Genomic DNA, 20,151 nt, shown 5'->3' with positions numbered 1-20,151 from the left:
TAATCAGTGGAATTGAGGAGGTTAGGTAAAAGGGACTCTCCTCCCTCAACCTTACACCCTGCTCACAAGGAGACCTTGTTGGAGAGGGGGGAAAAATCTTGGACAAGAGCTACACTGTTCATTATGGTAGCCATCAGACACTTATGGCTAGTTAATCTAAGTAAAATATAAAATTCCGTTCTTCAGTTACAGTAGCCACATTGTAGGTGCTCAGTAGCTCCATGTGACTAGTGGCTACCATATTGAACAGCACAGATAAAGAACATGTCCATCACTGCAGACAGTTCTATTGAGTAGTGCTTTTCTAGAGAGACTTTGGGCTCAGAAGAAAAGCACATAAGAAAGCACTTAAAGCGTGAATAGCTTGGGAAAGTTGTCCAGGGGAGCAGGATCATGTGCAATGTGGTAATTGCTCAGCCCCAAAATCTTGGTTCCCGTTGCATGAAATGGCTCCCTTTGTTTTTATTTTCTGAAATCTGATCAAACAGAGGTTTTATCTTAAAAGTAGAATCATAGATGATTATTGTTTTAGGACTATGAAAGAGACCTTAAAGTTATGTTGTAGTGACTGCATTCTAGTGTAACTCCTCATTTTTTAACATGATGAAATTTAGCCTCAAGGTTGATGATTTGAGTTAACTGGTGCCCCCTCCCCTTTTCTCCCCAAAACTCCAGGAGTTGTTGAAAATTATTGCCTAGCTACTCACATATTACCTAAAATAATTGTTTCCTTTTTAAACTCTAATTGAGATCTGCAAAGGAAATGGAGCAGATAGCTTGGTTCATCATTTTATTTATGCTTTTTCCTAGACCCCTGAAGTCAGAGAGTTGAAAAATATAGCCCTGCCCTTAAGGATCTCATATTTATTGATGGAGACATACTAACAGTTGCAATGTAATATGGGTCTCTCAAATATAGTGGAATATCGAGACTCCTGAGAGGGAGAGCACATTGCTGAGCATAGTGCCTGGTATAAAGTAGGTGCTGATTGAATAAAAGAAGAGGGCCCTCTAACCCACTGGTCTGTTCAGACTCTCAAATAGTGATGGCCAAACAAAGCTGGAGAGGGAGAGTGTTCCTAGTAACAGAAAAAGAATGAAAGATAGTGTAAAGAAAAAACTGTTTTCTCCTCTGTTCACTACTCACTGAATACTTCCTGATCACCAAGTGTGTGGAGACTTTTTTACGCACCAGGCAGTCCTCTGATTCTCCGAACACCAGCTGGGTGTCCTACAATTTAACTCAGCTCTGACACTGTTCACCTAGAGATAGCATAGAATCCGCAGGTTAAGGGCTCAGTCTTACAAGACTGCCCTCCTCCCCCAACGTCAACTACCAGTCTTGAGTCCAGGGTGTCACCTGTGCTTCTGACCAACTGGCTATAAATTAGAGGTTTCCACAACTTTTGGTCAGATTTGATTAATTTACTAGAGTGGCTCACAGAACTCAGGAAGACAGTTTACCAGCTAGATTACTGGTTTATTTTAAAAGGATTCAACTCAGGAAAAGCCAGATGGTAGAGATGCACAGGGCAAGGTATGGGGGAGAGAGTGAGCTACTCTCCCCCACCTCTACTTGTTCGCAAACCCAGAAGCTCCCTGAACCGAGTTCTTTATGGGTTTTTATAGAGACTTCTTTGGCCATTGGTAATAGATTCAGCCTCCATCCTCTCTCTCCTCCTTGGAGGGAGAGGAGGGGGACTGAAAGTTTCAACCCTCTGATCACAGGTTGGTTCCCCTGACAGCCAGCCCCCAGCCTGTGGTTATCTAGGGGCTTTCAGAAATCATCTCATTAATAAACTCCAGTGTGATCGAAAGGGCCTTATTATGAATAACCAAAAAACACTCATTTCACCTATTTCAAAAGCTGGGAACAAAAGATGCCCCTATAGCTATTATTACTTAGGAAACTACAAAGGTTTTAGGAGCTATGTGGGAACTGGGGGGGGGGAAGACCAAAATATGTATTTCTTAGCAGTATATTACAATATCACAAGTTGTATCAAGATGTGAGAGAATGGCGTAGTTGGGGAACTACAGTTCACATTGCCTGGAGTGTAGGCTATTTGGGTAGGGAAAAGATAAAAGATGAGGCTAGACCAGATGAGGCATAGGTCAGATTGTGAGGGCCCTTTTGTATTCATTCTGTGCTAAGAAGTTTATATTTAATTCTGAAAGACACGGGTAATAACCATTTAAGAATTTTAAAGCAGGGTAAGCCATGATGCTGTGGGTGGATAGGGAAGAGCTGAATGGGATGTTAATGGGGAAGGAATATCAGCATGTAAGCCTTGGGTAGCTTTGGGTCAAGGATATTAGGCAGCCCAGAGGAAAGGAATAGAAAAGGGGGGTACCAAAGATAAAACCTTGCATTTTTCAGAAGATTGCCTGCTGCTGTGCCTGTGCTAGAGAGGGGGATGAGTCTCTATTCCTTCTCTGAATGGATCTCACTTAGGTTTCTGCTCCAGTGACTCATAAATTCAAGCTGGTGCTATCAGTACTTTTATTAACTGATACTATTAAATAGGTTTTTATGGGCTAATTACTTGTTTAATCACATTGTACTTATGGGAAATTGTGAATTCAAACTCAACTCTTAAAAACAGTTGTTACATAACCAGTTTATGATCTGAATATTACCTATAAACTTAATTTTCAGTCACACACACACAAAGATGAAAACTCAGAAGAATAAAAATTTTAACATAGTTTGTTTTGTTAGCCTTATTTCTTAAGGTTTCAAATGTATTTATAACATTAAGATGGCCAGTTCAGCATCTCAGCCTCTTTTACTCATTTTCCTTTTGGCCCACAAATCTAAGCTTCTGTTTTAGTAACATATTTTATTTCCTTCTTAACCTGTAAAAATACAGATCCTCTCAGCTTTTTTGGACTTTTTTTGACTTTCTTGCCCTTTGATCTTATGTCACACATATTTCATTCCCATGAATGTGGCCACATCTTGTGACTGGCTTATTTTTCATATATTTGTTCTCTTTTAGCCTTTTAAAACCCATTTTTATTTCTTCATTACATGTATCTTTCAAATGAGTCTTACCTTTATTACTGCTATATTATAATAATAGTTCAAGATGCTAATTCAAAAGGAAAAAAGTTTATTGTGTCTCCTGCTACTACTAATTCTTAAGATGGTCCAGGGACTTCCCTGGTGGTCCAGTGGTTAAGACTTCGCCTTCCAGTGCAGGGGGCGTGGGTTCGATCCCTGGTCAGGGAGCTAAGATCCCACATGCCTCGCAGCCAAAAAACCAAAACACAAAACAGAAGAAATATTGTAATAAATTCAATAAAGACTTTAAAAATGGTCCACATCAAAAAAAATCTTAAAAAAAAAAAAAAGATGGTCCAGCCATGAGGTAGGTGATTTGGCATTCAAATTTATGATAGAACTAGAATTCCCAATATTAAGGAACAAATAACTTTATTCTCTTAAATGTGAAAATCTCCTTTCATTACTAATGAGTTAGGAATTATGGGGACATTCTCAGTTTTGTAATTGGACTAAGGGTTTTGTTTCAGAAGGATTGTAAATATAAACTTAGGAAATGAAATTTGTGATAAAGTTAATGATATTTATTGATCACTTACTGTGTGCCAGACATGATACTAAACTATACCAACTACTTTAGATACACGATATCTATTAATGCTCACAGCAGTTTCATGAAGTTTGTGTTGTTTTGATCTCTATTTTATATTGTGATATGAAAGGTCAGAGAAGTTAAATAATGTCCAAGTTTGCCTAGCCGTTAGATGATTTTATACTCATGTCTTAACTTAGCTCCCGAAGTTTATGCTTTTTCTGCTATTCTCTACAGTTCATTACACACATAGACACACACACACACACACACACAAAGCTACAATGCTTTGGAAGGGGTATCTGCATATATTGGCTATTGCAAAATTTGAGAAAAGCAAACCTCAGTTTTAAAATTACTAAATTCTCGAATCTGTGTTGATGAGTGTAAATTAAGATAACATTTCTCACTTGCTTTTTCACAGACTGAAGGGGCTGGACTTGCCACTTGTATAGAACTATGTGTAAAAGCTCTTCGCCTGGAATCTACAGAAAATACTGAAGTGAAAATATCTATTTGCAAGACCATTTCGTGCTTGTTGCCTGATGATCTGGAAGTTAAACGTGCTTGTCAACTGAGTGAATTTCTTATTGAGCCTACAGTAGATGCATATTATGCTGTGGAAATGTTGTATAACCAACCAGACCAGAAATATGATGAAGAGAATCTTCCAATACCAAATTCTCTACGCTGTGAGCTCTTACTTGTATTGAAAACTCAGTGGCCCTTTGATCCAGAATTCTGGGATTGGAAAACCTTAAAACGACAGTGTCTTGCATTAATGGGAGAAGAAGCATCCATTGTGTCTTCAATAGACGAACTAAATGACAGTGAGGTTTATGAGAAAGTAGCAGACTATCAGGAAGAGAGTAAAGAAACTTCCATGAATGGTGGAATTGGTGCTAATTCTGGCCTTCTTAGAGACATTTGTGATGAAAAGCAGAAAAAGAGAGAGATAAAACAACTAAGAGAGAGGGGATTTATATCTGCTAGGTTCAGGAACTGGCAAGCCTACATGCAGTATTGTGTGCTGTGTGACAAAGAATTCCTTGGTCATCGAATAGTACGACATGCTCAAAAACATTACAAAGATGGGATTTACAGTTGCCCCATATGTGCAAAGAACTTTAATTCTAAAGAAACTTTTGTCCCTCATGTCACATTGCATGTTAAACAATCTAGTAAAGAGAGACTAGCAGCTATGAAACCATTAAGGAGGTTGGGAAGGCCTCCTAAGATCACAACTACCAACGAGAATCAGAAGACTAATGCTGTGGCCAAGCAGGAACAGCGGCCTATCAAGAAGAATAGTCTCTATTCAACAGACTTCATAGTGTTTAATGATAATGATGGTTCAGATGATGAAACTGATGACAAAGACAAATCTTATGAGCCAGAGGTGATCCCAGTCCAGAAACCAGTACCTGTTAATGAATTCAATTGCCCTGTAACTTTTTGTAAAAAGGGCTTTAAGTACTTTAAAAATTTAATTGCTCATGTAAAGGGACATAAGGATAATGAAGATGCCAAGCGCTTTCTTGAAATGCAAAGCAAAAAAGTTATTTGCCAGTACTGTAGACGGCATTTTGTAAGTGTTACTCATCTCAATGATCACTTACAAATGCACTGTGGCAGTAAACCATATATCTGTATACAAATGAAATGTAAGGCCGGTTTTAATAGTTACGCAGAGCTCTTAACCCACCGAAAGGAACATCAAGTCTTTAGAGCAAAGTGCATGTTTCCTAAATGTGGCAGAATTTTTTCAGAAGCTTATTTACTATATGATCATGAAGCGCAACATTATAATACCTATACTTGTAAGTTCACAGGTTGTGGTAAAGTTTATCGTTCTCAGAGTGAACTAGAAAAGCATCTGGATGATCACAGTACTCCTGAAAAAGTGCTGCCTCCTGAAGACCAACTTAATTCATCTGGAGATTCTGTTCAGCCTTCCAGAGTGAATCAGAACGCAGAAGGGAACACTGAGAAAGGAGGATCTGTGCTTCCTTCAGAAAATAACATTGAAAACACCTTCCCAGCAGATAGAAGTGATGCTTGGGATAAAAGCAAGGCAGAATCACCTGTGACCAGACAAGACCGGATTTCTGCTTCAGAGCTCAGGCAAGCTGATGGACCATTGCCAGATGGTTTGGAAAACCCTGCTCCTGCTCCTCTGCTTCAGGCCAGTGAGGTCGCTGTGTCCATTAAGGTATCCCTCAATCAGGGGATCGAGGATAACTTTGGAAAGCAAGAAAACTCAGCTGTGCAAGGCACTGGTGAATCACTGGTCACAAACTTACATACACCAGTTGAAGATCCTTGTAATGATTTGTGTCATACAGGTTTCCAAGAGAGAAAAGAACAGGAGTGTTTTAATGAAGCCCAGATTACTCAGAATTCTTTAGTAGATTCGGAAGCCCTCAAAATAGATGACCTTACTCCACAAAACTTAGAAAGACAAGTGAACAACCTGATGACCTTTTCTGTGCAAAATCAGGCAGGATTTCAAAACAATTTACCAACTGCCAAGTTTGAATGTGGAGGTAATGTTAAAACATCGTCCAATCTTTATAATTTACCTCTGAAGACATTAGAAAGTATCACATTTGTTCCACCACAGCCCAACCTCAGTAATTCTTTAGGAACTCCATCAGTGCCTCCAAAAGCACCAGTTCAGAAATTCAGTTGCCAGGTTGAGGGATGTACTCGAACCTATAACTCTTCACAGAGTATTGGGAAACACATGAAGACAGCACACCCCGACCAGTATGCAGCATTCAAAATGCAGCGCAAAAGCAAAAGGGGTCAGAAAGCTAACAACTTAAGTACACCAAATAATGGAAAGTTTGTTTATTTTTTGCCATCACAGGTGAGCAGCTCTAATAATGCATTTTTTACACCACAGACCAAAGCCAATGGGAATCCTACTTGTTCTAATCAGTTGCAGCACGTCTCACCTTCCATTTTCCCAGCTCATTTAGCAAATGTGTCAGCTCCACTGTTGCCCTCAGTGGAAAGTGTCATAAATCCAAATATACCTTCTCAGGATAAAAATGAACAAGGTGGTATGTTATGTTCCCAAATGGAAAATTTATCTAGTACTACCTTGCCAGCACAAATGGAAGATCTAACCAAAACAGTTTTGCCTTTGAATATCGACAGCGGCTCAGATCCTTTCCTTCCGTTACCTGCAGAAAGTAGTTCAATGTCTCTCTTCCCTTCACCAGCAGATAGTGGGACTAATTCTGTTTTTTCCCAGCTGGAAAATAATACAAATCATTTTTCCTCACAGATTGAAGGAAACACTAATTCCCCTTTTCTAAAGGGAGGTAATGGTGAGAATGCAGTTTTTCCTTCACAAGTCAGTGTTGCAGATGACTTCAGTGGCACCAGTGCCCAACAGTCTGCACTGGAAAAAGTGAAAAAAGACCGTGGGCAGGGCCCAAATGGGAAGGAAAGAAAACCCAAGCACAACAAAAGGGCTAAGTGGCCGGCAATTATCAGAGACGGGAAATTTATTTGCAGCAGGTGTTACAGGGCTTTTACTAACCCCAGATCTCTGGGTGGACACTTGTCTAAGCGATCTTACTGTAAACCACTGGATGGGGCAGAAATTGCTCAAGAACTTCTACAGAGTAACGGGCAGCCTTCTCTTCTTGCCAGCATGATTCTCTCCACAAATGCAGTAAACTCACAGCAGCCGCAGCAGTCTGCCTTCGGTCCAGGAGCATGTTTTAAAGATCCATCATTCCTGCAACTTCTTGCTGCTGAAAATCGCTCCTCAGCATTTTTACCAAATACATTTCCTCGGAGTGGTGTGACTAACTTTAATACAAGTGTTAGTCAAGAGGGAAGTGAAATTATTAAACAGGCTTTGGAAACTGCCGGCATTCCCAGTACATTTGAGGGTGCTGATGTGCTCTCTCATGTCCCCCCAGGTTGTGTTTCAGACCCAGCACCAGTAAATGCAACGGTGATGCCAAATCCACCTGTGCCATCCCTGCTGCAGACTGTATGCCACGCAAACCCCCTGCTGACAGACCAGAATAGGACACGAAACTCCAAAACTTCCTCCATTGAGGAATGCAACAGTTTGCCTGTTTTTCCAGCAAATGACTTACTACTGAAGACTGTTGAAAATGGTCTGTGCTCTAGTTCATTCCCTAATTCTAGTGGGCCATCACAAAATTTTATCAGTAACAGTTCACGAGTTTCCGTTATAAGTGGTCCTCAGAACACAAGGTCTAGTCATTTAAATAAAAAGGGAAACAGTGCTTCTAAGAGAAGAAAGAAAGTTGCTCCTCCACTAATTGCCCCTAATGCTCCCCAAAACTTGGTAACAAGTGACTTAACGGCAATGGGACTTATAGCAAAGAGGATTGAGATACCAACTACTAACCTTCATTCAACTGTAATTCCCAGTTGTGAACCTCAGGGTTTGGTGGAAAATCTAACACAGAAATTAAATAATGTTGACAATCAGTTGTTTATAACTGATGTGAAAGAAAACTTTAAAACCAGTCTTGAGTCCCATACAGTGTTAGCTCCCTTAACATTAAAAACTGAAAATGGTGATTCCCAAATGATGGCTTTGAATTCATGCACACCTTCAATAACTTCTGATTTGCAGATTTCTGAAGACAATGTTATACAAAACTTTGAAAAGACTCTTGAAATTATTAAAAGTGCAATGAATTCTCAAATACTTGAGGTAAAAAGTGGATCTCAGGGTATTGGTGAAACATCACAGAATGCTCAAATAAATTATAACATTCAGCTTCCTTCAGTAAACACTGTACAAAATAACAAATTATCTGATTCTTCTCAGTTTTCCTCCTTCATAGGTGTCATGCCGACAAAAAGTAACATTCCTCAGTCTGAAATATTACATAAGGAGGATCAAGTACAGGAGATTTTAGAAGGCTTACAGAAATTAAAATTAGAAAACGACCTGTCCTCTCCAGCACCCCAGTGTGTACTGATAAATACATCAGTGACACTGACTCCCACTCCTGTTAAATCAATTCCAAATGTCACACTTGTTCAGCCAGTTTCTGAAATGATAAGCAACATTCAGTTTAATGACAGAGTTAATAAACCCTTTGTGTGTCAAAACCAAGGCTGTAATTACAGTGCTATGACAAAAGATGCACTATTTAAGCACTATGGTAAAATTCATCAATACACTCCAGAGATGATTCTTGAAATTAAGAAGAATCAGTTGAAATTTGCTCCATTTAAATGTGTAGTACCTACATGTACAAAGACATTTACAAGAAATTCGAATCTCCGGGCACACTGTCAGTTGGTACATCATTTTACAACAGAAGAAATGGTAAAGTTAAAAATAAAAAGGCCTTATGGAAGAAAATCTCAGAGTGAAAATTCGTCAGCCCCACGAATTACACAAGTAAAAAGACAGCTAGCTACGACAGAGGAAAATAAAAGGGAATTCCAGCCTGCTTTAGAATTGGGAGCAATGAAAGAAAATACCCTCAGTAATATAGCAGTGATCCCAGAAAAACAACTTTTAGAAAAAAAAAATCCTGAAAAAACAGAAAGTTCTTCACAAGTGATTACAGTTACTTCAGAACAATGTAATACAAATTCTCTCACAAATGTACAAACCAAAGTACGGAAAGTTAGGAGACATAAAAAAGAAAAGGAGGAGAGAAAACGCAAGAAGCCAGTTTCTCAATCTCTTGAGTTTCCCACAAGATACAGTCCCTACAGACCTTATCGATGTGTTCATCAGGGTTGCTTTGCCGCCTTTACAATACAGCAAAACTTAATTCTGCATTACCAGGCTGTGCACAAATCAGATCTACCTGCATTTTCTGCAGAGGTTGAAGAGGAAAGCGAAGCTGGTAAAGAAAGTGAAGAAATTGAAACTAAACAAACTGTGAAAGAATTTCGATGTCAGGTGAGTGACTGCTCTCGAATTTTCCAAGCAATTACTGGCCTAATACAACACTACATGAAACTTCACGAGATGTCTCCTGAGGAAATTGAAAGTATGACTGCTTCGGTGGATGTTGGGAAATTTCCATGTGATCAGTCAGAGTGTAAATCTTCATTTACCACATATTTGAACTATGTTGTTCATCTTGAGGCAGATCATGGAATTGGGGCAAGGGTAAGTAAAACTGAAGAAGATGGCATATACAAGTGTGATTGTGAAGGCTGTGACCGAATATATGCAACCCGGTCTAATCTCCTCCGACACATTTTTAATAAGCATAATGACAAACATAAGGCTCATCTGATTCGGCCAAGAAGATTAACACCTGGTCAGGAAAATATATCAAGCAAGGCAAACCAAGAAAAGACAAAGTCTAAACATCGGGGGACAAAGTACAGATCTGGAAGGGAAGGAACCAAAATGCCTAAGACCAAACGAAAGAAAAAAAATAATTTGGAAAACAAGACTGCAAAGATTGTGCAGATTGAAGAAAATAAGCCTTATTCTCTGAAACGTGGAAAGCATGTATATTCTATAAAGGCTAGAAATGATGCCTTATCTGAGTGTACGAGCAGATTTGTCACCCAGTATCCATGTATGATAAAGGGGTGTACATCAGTTGTTACAAGCGAAAGCAATATAATTAGACATTATAAATGCCATAAATTATCTAAGGCATTTACATCACAACACCGCAATCTTCTCATTGTCTTCAAACGGTGTTGTAACTCACAATTAAAGGAAACTTCTGAGCAAGAAGTTGAAAAGAGTGATGTGAAAGATTCTGACACAGGTATATCAGAGAGCAATGATAACTCAAGAACAACTGTAGTTCCACAGAAGGAAGTTGAAAAAAATGAAAAAGATGAAGTGGATGAGCTAACAGAATTATTTATTACCAAATTAATAAATGAAGACAACACAAGTGTGGAGACCCAAGCTCAGACCTCTTCAAATGTTAGTAAAGATTTTCAGGAAGATAACCCCTGCCAGTCAGAAAAACAAAAAGCAAGTAATTTGAAGAGAGTTAATAAAGAAAAAAATGTCTCCCAAAATAAAAAGAGGAAAGTTGAAAAAGCTGAACCAGCACTGGCAGTTGAGTTGAGTAGTATGCACAAGGAAGAAGAAACCGCTGTTGCAATACAAACCACTGAGGAGCATCCTGCATCTTTTGACTGGAGCTCATTTAAACCAATGGGATTCGAAGTATCATTTCTGAAGTTTCTTGAGGAGTCTGCAGTGAAGCAGAAGAAAAATACTGACAAAGACCATCCAAATAGTGGGAATAAAAAAGGATCCCATTCAAATGCAAGAAAAAATGTTGACAAGACTGCTGTGACTAGTGGAAATCATATATGTTCTTGTAAAGAAAGTGAAACCTTTGTACAGTTTGCCAATCCATCACAGCTTCAGTGCAGTGATAATGTAAAAATTGTTTTAGACAAGACTCTTAAAGATTGCACTGAGCTTGTCTTAAAGCAACTTCAGGAAATGAAACCTACCGTCAGTCTGAAAAAACTTGAAGTGCATTCAAATGATCCAGATGTGTCTGTTATGAAAGAAATCAGTATGGGCAAAGCCACGGGGAGAGGGCAGAACTGATAAGTCATGTGCTATTAATACATTATTTACAGTTTTATTTTAAATAGGAAGCCATCAAGCATGCTAGAATTGTGTAACTTTTTTGTTTTTCTTTTGTTGTTGCTGACATGAATTAACCTGGCCAAAAAAGAAAAAAAGAAAAGGAAAAAAAAATCAACATGACATTTGTCATGTAAAACTTTTTTTTATCCCTATGGGACTTGAGGAACAGAATCAATATTTCAGTTACTGTAAATAGTTGAGCTAAACCTCAAATTTCTATCAGCCAGTTGCCCTTTCCATGAACTAAACTGAATTGTCTGTGTGATTGATATGTTTCACCGGGTCACTGCTCATGTGTAACAGTACTCTGTTTGTAGATACCTTTTTTGTATATATTTATTATTGTAAATCATTTGCTGCCACCAGCAGTGTGTAAGTCTAAACTATTAAATGACACATTTATATTTGGAATTTTAATTTTTAACTAAGTGATCAAGTTTTTAAAACTGTTCTTTTATTGTTTTAAATTAAGAATTTTTTTAACTAAAACTAGAAACTCTGCCATAGTTCATTGATTTTTACATAAAACATTTATTTACAAGACTATCTCAAAAAATTACTTTTCACGAAGTAGGCACATTATATCAACACCTTGCTCTGCTTTGTAAATTTACCCTCCAGGATTTTTTGGGTGGTACTCATGTGAAATTAAAGCAGATTCTTTAGCAATTTCCTATAGCTGCAGTTTTCTTTTCAGTGCTTCTAATTGGATATAGTTACTATGATTCCATGAAATATAATGGAAATGTGAATAAAGAATTTACTACATCGAAGATTTTAAACATTTGGTATTTAAAAAAAAATCCTTTGTGAATGTGATAGAAACTAGTAGTGTGGAGCAGTGTAAATATTTGAGGTGGTGATTTGTGAAGTAGCCCAGTATTGCCTTAAATAAAATCACATTTCATTTCTTGTTTTATACATGTGATCTTATAAAGGTTTTTGGGTTTTATTTGTTTTTTTTCCCCCCATTTTCTGAGATTTATAGATTGGTGTATAGCTTTAAACTGTATAAACTTTTGTGGAAAGATTTTTTTAAACATTTTTATAAATCTTAAAATTGGTATCATCAAAGTGAGCCCATCTTGTGTTTATAAAATGCAAGAGTCCTTAAACATTTATAATTACATAGATGAAACACTTTCTATAAGGAAGTTGGATGTTTTGATTTTACTGTTTATAGATGTTAGATTGTACAGATTTGTCTGTATTTTCCCACCATATCTAATGATACTTTTTTCATTAGATTGGTCTTCCAGAGCAGTATTAGTTGTTATAATTGATTATTTTGGTTATTCAGTATATAGTTAGCTCTTATAGATTAGCTTTATTCACCATATTTATACTGTGGATTTATGGCCAGAGATAGAGGTTATTTCAGGAGAGTTTATGACCTTCCTTTGAATTCCAATTAAAATCAGTACTGGAAACAAAAGAAAACATCCTTTCAAATTTACTTTTGTTTCTGTTTGCCATAAATAGTAGCATTGATTTTTGACTTTGTTATAAACCAGTTGCATTCACAATATTATTAGCCTGAGATATTGTGATATGAAAATGTGTATATTCTCTGTGCAACATCAGACTTGCAGGAAAAATGAAGCACTTAACATTAACTGAAATGGCTGGTACTCTGAATAAATAAGCATGGTCAAGGAGTGAATTATTTTCTTTTGGAAAATATTTTTTTAAGTTTTATTATTAAAGTATTATAGTTTTATTTTTAGGGCCGAATGGGTTATATTGAATAGTTGGTTTCACCTCCTTAAGGTTTATTACCAATATGCATAAAACTTGACACATTAAAATCCCTGTCCTTTGGTAAGCCCACTGTTATTTATTAAAATAAAAGTTGTTCTTATGGGTGATTAATACATGTTTTTTTCTAAATTAATAATAACTTAACTTTGAGTCATTTTAATATTAAATTTTTGTTAACAACTGAATGTTTCCGTACAGTTTTCTTAGAAGTTGACCTAGATCTTAAAGGTAGGCATTTGGCAAACTGCCCTGTGTAGTACAGCAGTAAGTAGGTTTATTTCTGATGAATGTCGTGAAGAGCCTGTTAAGGGAAAATGCCAGTGTACTGGGGCTTTTCTTTTGCTCATTAGCTTAAGAAAATTAACCACTAGAACTTCTGTAATTGTTCTCCTACATGTCGTGGGGGGGGCAGTTTGCCAACATTGAGTTAATTTTTTTATATTCCAGGTACTGTATGCTAAAAGTAATTATGGAATAGTGGGCTTTTTAGCATGGAACAGAAAAATCAAATTATGGTATAAAATAAATAATGAATTTATAGAACAACAGCATGTTGGTAAAATTTGATACAGAATGTAATGCCTAAGTATTAAAAAAGTATCAAAAAGTATGTATTTTTCATGGTATAATTTTCCGCAATCTCTTGTCTTTGAGATATTTTCTTCCTACAGTGTAAATTTGCCTAAGTTTTCATCATTTGAAACGTGGATTTTTTTCCCTCTTCTAAATGCAGAATTTGAATCTTACAGATCAGAACATGTTATTCAGAATACATCATTAAGTGAAATATAACAGTTTGAGAAATTTTCAGCAATGTTAAATTCAGCATAATTAATTATTTTAAATGGCTGGACAGAGTTTTACAAAGGCAAATTTTGATCATCAGGTAAGCAAACAGTTGCTATAGTTATTAAGACAAAAGTACATGGAAGCTAGAGACATCAAGGAGAGAATGCTCTGTTTTTCAGGGAAAAAGAGATAGGTGGTTATGAGTGTTTCTAGAAAGATGGGTCTTGAAAGATCAATGAGTGGTCGGCGGCTGCTCAGAGGGGAAAGGGGAATTCTAGGCAGGAGGTAGGAAGCAGCATAGTGCGTTTGCAGTATTGCAGGTGCTCTGTGTGGAAGGATAGGGAGTTGGAGAAGCTGAAGCTGAGGAGGCTGATAGGCCAGGTCGTGAAGGTTCTTGTTTGCCACATTTAGTCTTTATCATGTTTTGTTTTTTAAGTGGTTACTGAATGTGTTTCAGTTGAACAGTTTGATCAGGTACCGATTTTAGAAAGATAATTGGCACTGTATAGAGGATAGGTTGGATAAGTTGGAGGTTAAAAGCAGGGAGACTTGAAATAGCCCGTGCAAAAATTGATGGGCGCCAGAAAAAAGAATGTTACTGGAGTTGAGAAAGAGACTAATGAATGTGAGAGGTGTTAAGAAGTGGAGCAGTAAGGCAGCCTTTTTCAAAATGTTTAGTGTAGTGTGATATCAGTGGGTGGGAAGGTGATGGCAGTGATGAAAGACGTTTTCTAAACTGCATGCTGTAGCTCCCCTTAAAGAATCCAGTGCACATCAGCATATTGAAGACTGAGAGGTTCTGCTGTACAGAAAAGATGTTAACTGTTAAAAGTGGGAATTTTTCAGACTTAAATGACCGTGAACATTAAAAAAAAATTTTTAATGTTAATACTTAGGTATATCCCACTAAGTTAGTGATCTAAGGAACATGCTTTGGGAAACAGCCATCTAAAATGTCATTCATTCAGCCAGAGCTGATGATCAGCAGGTGTGCACCAGTGCATCTGTACCAGCTGTTTACACGTGGTGATTATATTCTGATTGGTCAGTTTATCCATTCCAATTGGATTGATTCCCCTGCTGTATTGGTTGTTAATGTTTAATCACCCTACATCCAAATAATATTTATTGAACATTAAGTGCACTTTGATTAAAATCCAGTCTCCTTACTCAAAGTCCCTGCCAACCTCTCCAGACATTCTTATGCTACTTCCCATTTTCCAGATGCTTCCATCTCCTGGAGCACATACTAAGCTTCCCCACCACCACCACCACCATTTCAAGGCCTTTACACATATTTACTCCTCTGTCTGGAATGCTTATTCCTCTATTTGTATAGTAAAGCTTAAATGTCACCTCATCAGAGAGCCACCCGGATCACTCTGTAATGAAGTGTCACATGTTCATTCTCCATACCAGTGTTTTTAATTTTTATATTTGTCACTATCTATGCCGCCCAACACTACCACTCAGTGAACAAAATTTGTTTTATTTCCTGATGACCTTGCTCATTAGAGGTACCTCTCATTTCAGTGATCGCTCCATAAATGGGAGCCCTACGCTTTGACATAATCGAAACCTGTATCACTTCCAAATCTGGAATTCAGATTCCCTTTCTCCAACCACAATCTTTCTCCAGCTCATCTGCTCGAGATACCTCCATTAAAAGGTATTTCTACCTCATCACGACTAACAGTTAATGCTACCACTTGCTCACTATTCATCAGTTCACTCCCTGTCCTCAACTTGTCTGGCTTAGAGACTAGATCCCACTTTGCAAATATCCTCAGACCATACCCCTGCACCTCCCTTTATGTCATGATCTGGAAAAAATCGCAGTTTTCTGTCTACTCTTGAGCAGTTGAATGGGAGAAAATTGTTACAACAGGCAGGTTTATAATCTCAAAACTTAAAATAGGCTCAAGACTGGCAATTTTTCTGCAGTTTTATTGTAACAACGTGTTTCCACAAACATATGATTTATGTACTTTTTTTTCTGCTGAGAAAATACAAAAATTTGACAGGAACTTTCTCAAATTTCATCACTAAATTTACAAACCCATCTATATCTGCACTTTCTTCTACTTGTTGAAAGCCAATCCCTCCTCACCTTCTCAAAAACTTGGAATTAACTACTCTTGTTTCATCAGTCTTTTACTAGATCCTTTCCAACAGCTCATAATATGTCCCTAATAGCTACTGTTCTTGAAAGAAAGGGGTGGGGAGAGTGGTCATTTGATCCCATCCAACTATAACCCCTTTTATTTAGTTCCCATCATAACTAATCTGAATTGCCTCTATTTTTCATTTACTACCACTTTGTGTGTCCCTACAACTTTGCTGAAATTGCTTTCTTCAGGATCACCAGTCTCTTCCATGCTGTCATACCTGTAGGTTCTTTTTCTGGCCTCATTTACTGCCTCAGGAGCATTCAGTAGGGTTGATGACTTCCTCTTTGAAGTATTTTCTCTTGGTTTTCTTGGCATTGTCTCTTGGCTTTCTCCTTATCCTTACCGTTTCTGGCTGCTCCATCACTGATTCCAATCCTAGTTGCTCTTCCGGGACCTGGACCTTTGGCTCCTTGTGTGACTCTACACTCTCTTTGGATGGTTTCCATTCTGTGGAGCTTAGTTTTATCAGTGTACCTGTCATACCTGAACACATAACCCTAGGACCAAACTTTTTATAGTTCCAGGCTTTCATGTTCAGCTGCCTACCTCATAGTTAGGCATATCATGTCATATCAAAGTCATTTTCCCCACCCCGCCTTCAACCTATTCCTTTCCCAGTACTCTGTCTGAAGTCACTACCTAGGCTTCTCAAGTTAGGTTCTCTAGCCCCATGGCCAGTTACTCCATTACAGCACTCAACTTCCTTGATAACATTCATCTTGAGTTGTAATGGCTTTTTTTCTGCTGTGTTTAAATCTCACGCCACCACCACCACTGCAGCAAAACCAACCTATAGGTTGCACAAGGGCAGAAATCTTCCTAGTTAGATCACCTACTGCTTTATGCCAAGCACCTAGTCCAGTACCTTAAACATAATAGGTACTTAGCAGTAGTAAAATTTTATTGAATGCTTAAATGGAAGTTGAAGAAAACTTGACTCAAACTCTCATGGAGCTCAGAAGTACACAATTACTATCATTACTAGTTCTAGGGGTACTGTAAGAATATATAATAGGGTGAGAATATGATACTGCATGGTCTGTAGTGAGGGGAAGCAGTTAATGAAGACTTCACTAAAGAAGGAGGTATTGGAGGAAGGAAGGCAGAGAAAGCTTCAGACTAAGGGGAAACTGAAAAACTGGTAGGAATAACTTTTGAGGAAATGGTAAAAAAAACAAAACATAGCGTTTGAAGTGAGCAAGGAAAGGTAAGCAAGGACCACATCACACTGTGTCTTAGAAAGACCTAATTGTATTGGACTTTATCCTGGGTTCACATTTGGGTTCCAAGCAAAAGAATAAGATTCTTTCATCTGCAGTTTTGTGGGGTTTTTTAAATTTATTTTTGGGCAGAGGCTACTCTTCGTTGTGGTGCGCGGGCTTCTCATTGTGGTGGCTTCCCGTTGCAGAGCACGGGTTCTAGGCACGCAGGCTTCAGTAGTTGTGGCTCGCGGGCTCAGTAGTTGTGGCGTGTGGGCTCTAGGGCGTGCGGGCTTCAGTAGCTGTGGCGCACGGGCTCAGTAGTTGTGGCATGCGGTCTCCAGAGCACAGGCTCAGTTGTTGTGGCACACGGGCTTAGTTGCTCCACGGCACGTGGGATCCTCCTGGACCAGGGATCGAACCCATGTCCCCTGCATTTGCAGGCGGTTTCTTAGTCACTGTGCCACCAGGGAAGCCCCACATTTGCAGTTTTAAAAGTTCACTCTGGTGAGAGCATTCCAGTGGGGAATTCAAGTAGACCAGTTAAGGCTGTCCAAGTCATCCAGGGGAGAGAGGATACTGTCAGTGTGGAGTGGTGATGGCTGAAGGAGAAAGGTGGATGGACTGGAGAGACCAAAAGTATTTGACAGGACTTGATCATTATGAGTTATGGGAAAGGAAGAGGAGGGGAGAAGTAGAGAAGATTTCCAGGGTTTTGCCTTGAATAAGTAGTTGAAGAAATACCATTTGTTCAGGTAGGTGAGACTGGAAGAGGAGCAGTTTTGTGAATGGGTGATTGGCTAGGAAAAAGTGTATAGAAAAGGGCCCAGGGCTGAACTCCGAGGAACTCAGTATTTAAAAGTAGATTAAGAGATAGGAAAAATCATGAGACAAATAGGATGGAAAGCATCCTCTGGCTTTAGTGGTAAGAAAGTAATCAGTGACCTTGGCAATTACATAGTTTGAATAGAAGCCAGTTTTGAGAGATGTAGAGAGCAAGTGGAAACACCTATTTTTGGAAAGTTGGTTGTGAAAGAGAAGGTAGAATGGTAGCTGGAGAGTGTTATGGATTCCAACTAGTTTTTACAAATGCAGCATATTTTAAGTGCCAGTGAGGAGGATTTGGTAGAGAGGGGTTCAGATGCGAGAAATAGATTATCATAAAATTCTTTAGTTTCTGGCTTGGGTAATTGTGAATGATGATGCTGTTTACCAAGATAATATACAGGCATACCTCAGAGATACTGTGGCTTAAGTTCCAGACCACCGCAATAAAGCAAATATCGCAATAAATCGATTCACACAAACTTCTTGGTTTCCCAGTGCGTATAAAAGTTATGTTTACACTCTACTGTAGTCCGTTAAGTATGCAGTAGTAGCATCACGTCTGAAAAACAGTGTGCACACTTTAAAAATACTTTGTTGCGGGAGCAGTGGGATGAATTGGGAGAATGACTTGACACACATACACTGCTGTGTATAAAATAGACAGCCAGTGAGAACCTGCCGTAGAGCACAGGGAACTCTACTCGGTGCTCTGTGGTGACCTAAACGGGAAGGGAATCCAAAAAAGGGGATATGTGTATGCGTATAACTGATTCACTTTGCTGTACACAGCAGGAATTAACACAACATTACTCAAAAACAGCTATACTCAAAAAAATTAATTTTAAAAAATGCTTTATTGTTAAAAAACGCTAACCATCATCTGAGCCTTCAGCTAGTTGTGATCTTTTGGCAGGAGTAACATCAAAGATCACTGACCACAGACCACCATAACAAACAGAATAGTAAGTTTGAAATACTGCAAGAATTACCAAAATGTGGCACAGATGTGAAGTGGGCAAATGCTGTTGGAAAAATGGCCCCGATAGACTTGCTGGACACAAGGTTGCCACAGACCTCCAGTTTGTAAAAAATGCAGTATTTGTGAAGTGCAGTAAAGCAAAGAGCAATAAAACAGGTATGTCTGTAGAAGGAACATAGCGTTGAAGGAAAGGTTAATACTGAGTTTGAGGTTCTTGTAGGTCATTAAGGCAGAGAGGTATAGTGATCAGTTCTTTATAGGGGTCTGAAATAACAGCTCTGTCCCTTGAGGACAAGCATCCTGTCTTTGTCTTCTATCTCCTGAGCATTTAGCCCATAATCTGAGGTATAGTAAGCACTTAATATATTTTGCTGGAATTGAAAGAAGCAGCAAGCACGTAGGAAAAAAATACGTCACCACGGAGAGAACCCTGAGGAACACCAATACTTAGTGGACACTCAGTGGGCAGAAGAAAAACTAGCAGAGAAGACTTGGGAAGGAAGGGTTAGGTGACAGCCAGGAAAGGAGGTAGGGTATGGAGCATTATGGAAGCCAGAAGAGAGAAAATGGGGAAGGAAACCAGTCAGGAGCTGACCTTATTTGAAGGCCTTTAAGGTAAAGTCGAATACTTGTGAATTCTGGGAGGTACCCATTAAAGAGGCAGAAGTTGACATAGAGTAGTAGATGGAACCTGGTCTCAAGAGCAGGTGGAGGTATTAGCATTACCGAATAGAAAGGACATCTCTTAGACTAAGTCTGTTTGTTAAGTAGGAATGTTGAGTTCCTAGGAAACAGAACATTCCTGCCCCACAGCAAGCCTTGGAAAAGTAGGAAATCAACATTTAAATGTTAAAGTTTGAAGTGAAGAATGAGAGAAGGGGCTAAATATAAAAGGATTACTGATCAGCATTCAAGGCCCAGCTGAGTTAGGAAAGCATAATCTTGTAGTAGCACTGTCTGCATGGTTATGTAATATTTCCAGTAGTGTTCCTCAGCTTGAATAGAGGAGGAAGAAGGAAGAGGTTGCATAGTCCCAGGAGGAGTATTACATCAATGAATTGAGCCTGGTTAGGGTAGGAAACAAAGCCAAGAGGACAGAAGAAGATGGAGTGGTCTGGCTTCCCTGGTGGCGCAGTGGTTAAGAATCCGCCTGCCAATGCAGGGAACAAGGGTTCGAGCCCTGGTCCGGGAAGATCCCACAGGCCGTGCAGCAACT

General features: G+C 38.7%; 1 protein-coding gene across 1 annotated transcript in view; it reads left to right on the top strand.

The window, feature by feature from the left end:
* The window catches only part of ZNF292 (zinc finger protein 292), a 91,146-nt gene extending 79,021 nt beyond the window's left edge, over positions 1–12,125 (top strand). Inside the window, exon 10 of the mRNA XM_036871041.1 lies at positions 4,024–12,125. Coding sequence (XP_036726936.1) covers positions 4,024–11,166 — 7,143 coding nt within the window. The 3' untranslated portion in view covers positions 11,167–12,125. The remainder of the gene's footprint in view (positions 1–4,023) is intronic.
* The last annotated feature ends 8,026 nt before the right edge of the window (positions 12,126–20,151 follow it).

Source organism: Balaenoptera musculus, chromosome 12, assembly GCF_009873245.2.
Source record: "Balaenoptera musculus isolate JJ_BM4_2016_0621 chromosome 12, mBalMus1.pri.v3, whole genome shotgun sequence".
NCBI lineage: Eukaryota > Metazoa > Chordata > Mammalia > Artiodactyla > Balaenopteridae > Balaenoptera > Balaenoptera musculus.
This window is presented reverse-complemented; position numbering and strand designations above follow the sequence as displayed.